Source organism: Pinus tabuliformis, chromosome 1_1, assembly GCF_031772625.1.
Source record: "Pinus tabuliformis cultivar Carrire ecotype Pingquan chromosome 1_1, CPIR1, whole genome shotgun sequence".
Classification (NCBI taxonomy): domain Eukaryota; kingdom Viridiplantae; phylum Streptophyta; class Pinopsida; order Pinales; family Pinaceae; genus Pinus; species Pinus tabuliformis.
The window spans coordinates 450,587,334-450,591,675 of NC_142297.1; the positions used below are offsets into that span (position 1 = coordinate 450,587,334).

The 4,342-nt window shown below is 47.6% G+C and overlaps 1 protein-coding gene across 1 annotated transcript; it reads left to right on the forward strand.

Moving 5' to 3' along the window:
* The first annotated feature begins 2,700 nt into the window (after positions 1-2,700).
* On the forward strand, positions 2,701-3,930 carry LOC149213680 (uncharacterized). The gene has a single exon (XM_089389109.1). It carries the CDS (start codon positions 2,701-2,703, stop codon positions 3,928-3,930), a length of 1,230 nt encoding a protein of 409 aa, XP_089245235.1.
* The last annotated feature ends 412 nt before the right edge of the window (positions 3,931-4,342 follow it).

Below are 4,342 nucleotides of genomic sequence, written 5' to 3' on the forward strand. Positions count from 1 at the left end.
CAGGTGCCACAAAGTAGGGCATCTCTACAGGGACTGCCCTCTCCTCCGGAAAGGGCCTAGGAAAGGTGATGAAGTTGGTGTCGACCCTCCCCAGGACACCTCCCCTATACAGCAACCTGATCAGCATCCTGAGCCTCAATTGCACGAACAGGAAGATGGTGTCCCTCAGCGCTCACTCGCGGCTGCTGATCCTGACACAGTCCTAGTCGCTCCTCCTACTGCAACAGCTCCTGGGCTATCAGCGCCACAGCAAGAGGACGCAGCAAACTCGGGTATGTCTTCATCTCCCCCCTCTTTGATATCTCATGCATCCTGCACTGCATTGGGCATATCATCTCTCCCTCTTTGCACTGATCCTCTCCCCTCATTATCTTCTCCCGCTCCACATTTCACCCCCTCTCACTCTCCCCTCACTTGCTCCCTACCGCTCCCTCCTCCGTTGGCCCCTCCTCTATTGATCACATCGACCCTCGCTTCCCTTTCCATTCGATCGTCTCAGACATCTCCTCGGTACTCGCTGCGATCCCGGGTGAGAGACAAGGGTCCTGACGCTGTTGGTCTCGACTCTGTAAGTGTCTCCTCCTCTCTTAAGACCTCTCGAGGTCGACCCTCCCGCATCACCAAAGCTAGGAACACTGCCGATGAAGAAGTCGCCCTCGGGCGACAACAGACTATTTTTAGGGCGCGTAGAGCAAGGGATGGCCCTCTTCCCCTCCCCTCATGAAGGTTCTATCTTTTAACTGCCGAGGGTTTGCTAGCTCATCCAAAAAACTAGCGCTCAGGAGGTTGCTTAATTCGACTCAACTGGACATTTTTTTCCTGCAAGAAACCCTCAGCTTGGCTGAGCCCCTCATTCACACCCTCTCCTCCTGGCTACCTAACTGGACCATCCATGCTTTGGATGCGTCTGGGCGATCCGGTGGATTGGCTATCGGGGTCTCTAACAGGGCTGTGGATATTTGAAATCTCTGGGGTGGCAGGGGTTTCATTGGCCTTGATATTTTTGTCCACTCCTTATAAAGAGATATGTGCATCATCAACATTTACGGCCCCTGCTCTGACCATGCAAACTTCTGGAGATCTCTCATGGAATCAGAACTACTACAAGCCGATAACATCTTATTGGGAGGGGATTTGAATTTTTCCCTGGGCTTCAGCGAATCATGGGGGCATATGGCACAGGTCGACTCCCTCTCTGATACCCTCTCCACCTTATTGGAAGATCATCACTGGGTAGACATTCCATCTGCTCGTTTACAATACACCTGGACTAATAATAGGAGTGGGGAGCAGAGTTTGGCCAGGAGGCTCGATCGTTTTCTTATTAAGGAAGCCCTGTATAACAACCTCCCCAGATTCCGCCAATGGGTTGGATCCGGTGGCATATCCGATCACAGGCCTATCTTTCTAGAAGCTGGAGACCTTAATCACAAAATCAAGAGCCCCTTCAAATTTAATGCTTCATGGCTTCTGGACCCCTCGTATATTCAGCTGGTCCAAAATTACTGGCAGAACAATCCCATTAGGGAAGAGGAGGAAATCTCTGTGGGCTTTGTTAGAAAACTTATTGAACTCAAGCAGATCTCCAAACCTTGGGCTCACCAAAATCGAATCCAAGACAATCACACTCTGAAAGAGGTGAAACAGGTCATAGCGGAGTTTGAGGAAACATCATCTGGAACTTTCCCCACACAGGTGAGCAAGGATCTGTACACCTCTCTCATCGCAAAGCGCTCTCAAATTCTGAAAGAAAGGGAAGAAAGTTGGAGGCTGAGAAGCAGGGCGATCTGGCTCTCTGAAGGTGACAATAACTCTAAATTTTATCACAAATTCGCCAACGGGCGCAAAGCCATCAACACTATTTGGGAATTAAAGGATAATCAAGGTCACACTGTTACATCACAACAGAACCTGGCCACGCTGGCTACTGAGCATTTTAGAAGCATTTATTCTGCTCCTGGAGACATTAATATTTTGGAAATTATGAGAGTTGCTGAACTCTTTCCCAGATATGTTGATCAAGAAGACTCAGACGAGCTTCAGAAGGATGTAACCATGGAGGAACTGGAAGCTACACTAAAATGGTTCAAGAAAGATAAGAGCCCTGGCCCAGATGGGTGGACCATACAATTCTACCTCACTTTCTTCGACATCTTGGGGAATGACCTCTTGAAGATTATGGAAGGTAGTAGGAGGAGAGGTAGGATATCCTCAGCTATCAAATCCACCTTCATCGCCCTTATTCCTAAATCCGATGTCCCGTCCTCCTTCGATGACTTCTGCCCCATCTCTCTCTGCAACTGCCTTTATAAGATCATTTCCAAAATCATCGCCAATCGCCTTAAGCCCATCCTCTCACATCACATTTCCTCCGACCAATTTGCTTTCTTGCATCAAAGGCAGATCCATGAAGCCATCGCCACTGCTCAAGAACTTATGCACTCCCTGCAGATTAAAAAACAGAAAGGCATGATCCTTAAAGTGGACCTCTCTAAGTAATTTGACAGAACAAATTGGTTGTATTTGAGGCTGCTGCTAATTCATCTTGGCTTCCCTTATGGCTACATTAAATGGACGATGAGCTGCATCACCGACGTATCCTACAGTGTTTTACTCAATGGGGAAGCCACCTCCTTCTTCACATCTGAGAGAGGACTTAGACAAGGATGTCCTCTCTCGCCTCTGCTGTTCTTACTGATCATGGAAGGATTAAGCAGAATTATCTCTACAGCCAGAGATAGGCATCAAATGACAGGCATCAAAATGGTGGACAATTTCTACCTCACACATTTGTTATTCGTTGATGACATATTGATCTTCCTAAATTGCAGCATTGGCGACTCCACTGCGCTTCACAATTCCTTCCTCCTATTTCAGCAAGCCACTGGATTGAAGATAAATGTAAACAAATCCACAATTACCATGGTAGGATGCTCCATTCATGAATCTACCTTTGTCACTCAGCGCTTTCCCTTTGTTCTATTGAATCTGAAGGATGGAATAAATTACCTTGGCTTCAGACTAAAACCATCTGGCTACAGAATCGCTGACTGGTTATGGCTAATTGCAAAAGTGGAAAAGAGACTTCAGATATGGTACCACCGATACCTCTCTCGCGCAGGCAGACTAGTTCTTATCAAAGCTGTAATTGAAGCCACGCCAGTCTATTGGATGGCACTAGCCTGGATTCCAAAAGGCATTTTGAATAGGCTCCAAGGTATTTGCTGCAGATTCCTTTGGAAAGGACAGCAGCAGGGGAGACTCTTCGCTTGGGTGAAATGGGACACCATCGCTAAGCCCAAGAGATGGGGCGGATGGGGCATCAAGAGATTGGACTCTTTCTCCAAAGCCTTGGCTGCTAAGCTCAGATGGCGTCTACTTACCTCAGATGGTCTCTGGTCTCAAGTTGCATATGCTAAATATATCAAACCACAGACAGTACTGGACTGGATGTGCACTCAGCATGGCACCAATCACCAGATCTCCAATATATGGAAAGCAGTCATCGGCACCATACCACTGCTACGAGATGGTATCACTTGGCGCATTAAGGAAGGCAACGGTGTTCGCATCGGGCTGGATCCATGGGTTGGATGCGGAAATGCCCATAGATTATCTGCTGATCTAATTAGACATCTCCAGGACAGAGGAATTACACACATCAAACAGATTGGAGATCATGCAAACTCCTTGTTCTGTCAGCAAGCTTGGTTATCCGCTCAAGCTTTGGAAGTGCCCGCACAGTGGACAAACGAATGGGTGGAGTATATAAACGCACTATCTCAAGCTCATATCAGGCTTACTGATGGACCAGACGAGATCATTTGGGCGTTCGCCAAGCATGGAGTCTATACACCAAAGCTTGGTTATCTAAGGCTCATGGAACCTTATAGACCCCCTGAAATTATTCCCACCTGGAAAGCGCTCTAGAAGCTTAAGTCAGCCCCCCAGACTAGATTGTTGATGTGGAACATCCTTTTCGATAAGGTTCCCACAGGCACCAACCTCATGAAGAGGTCCTTTTATGGACCCTTTCGATGTCACCTCTGTCATAACGCCGAAGAAAGCACCGACCATTTATTCCTTTTATGCAGCTCCTCTAATCAGTTCTGGAAATCTCTCACCTTACAGATCCCGCTATCGAAAGGATGGCACGGTAACAACCTCTCAGAAGCCTGGAATGCCTGGTGCCAAAATCACTCTGGAAAAGCTATTAATATGCCTATGCTGGCTTCCTGGGTCATTTGGATCGCGTGGAACCAGTCTATCTTTAACCTTAAGGCCCCTCATTGGCCTTCTATTGTCCTCCACACCGTTGCAGATTACAATATGCTACCTGAAG

Excerpts from the sequence above, each read along its gene's own strand:
- LOC149213680 (XM_089389109.1), top strand. The coding sequence starts at position 2,701 with ATGGAAGGATTAAGCAGAATTATCTCTACAGCCAGAGATAGGCATCAA.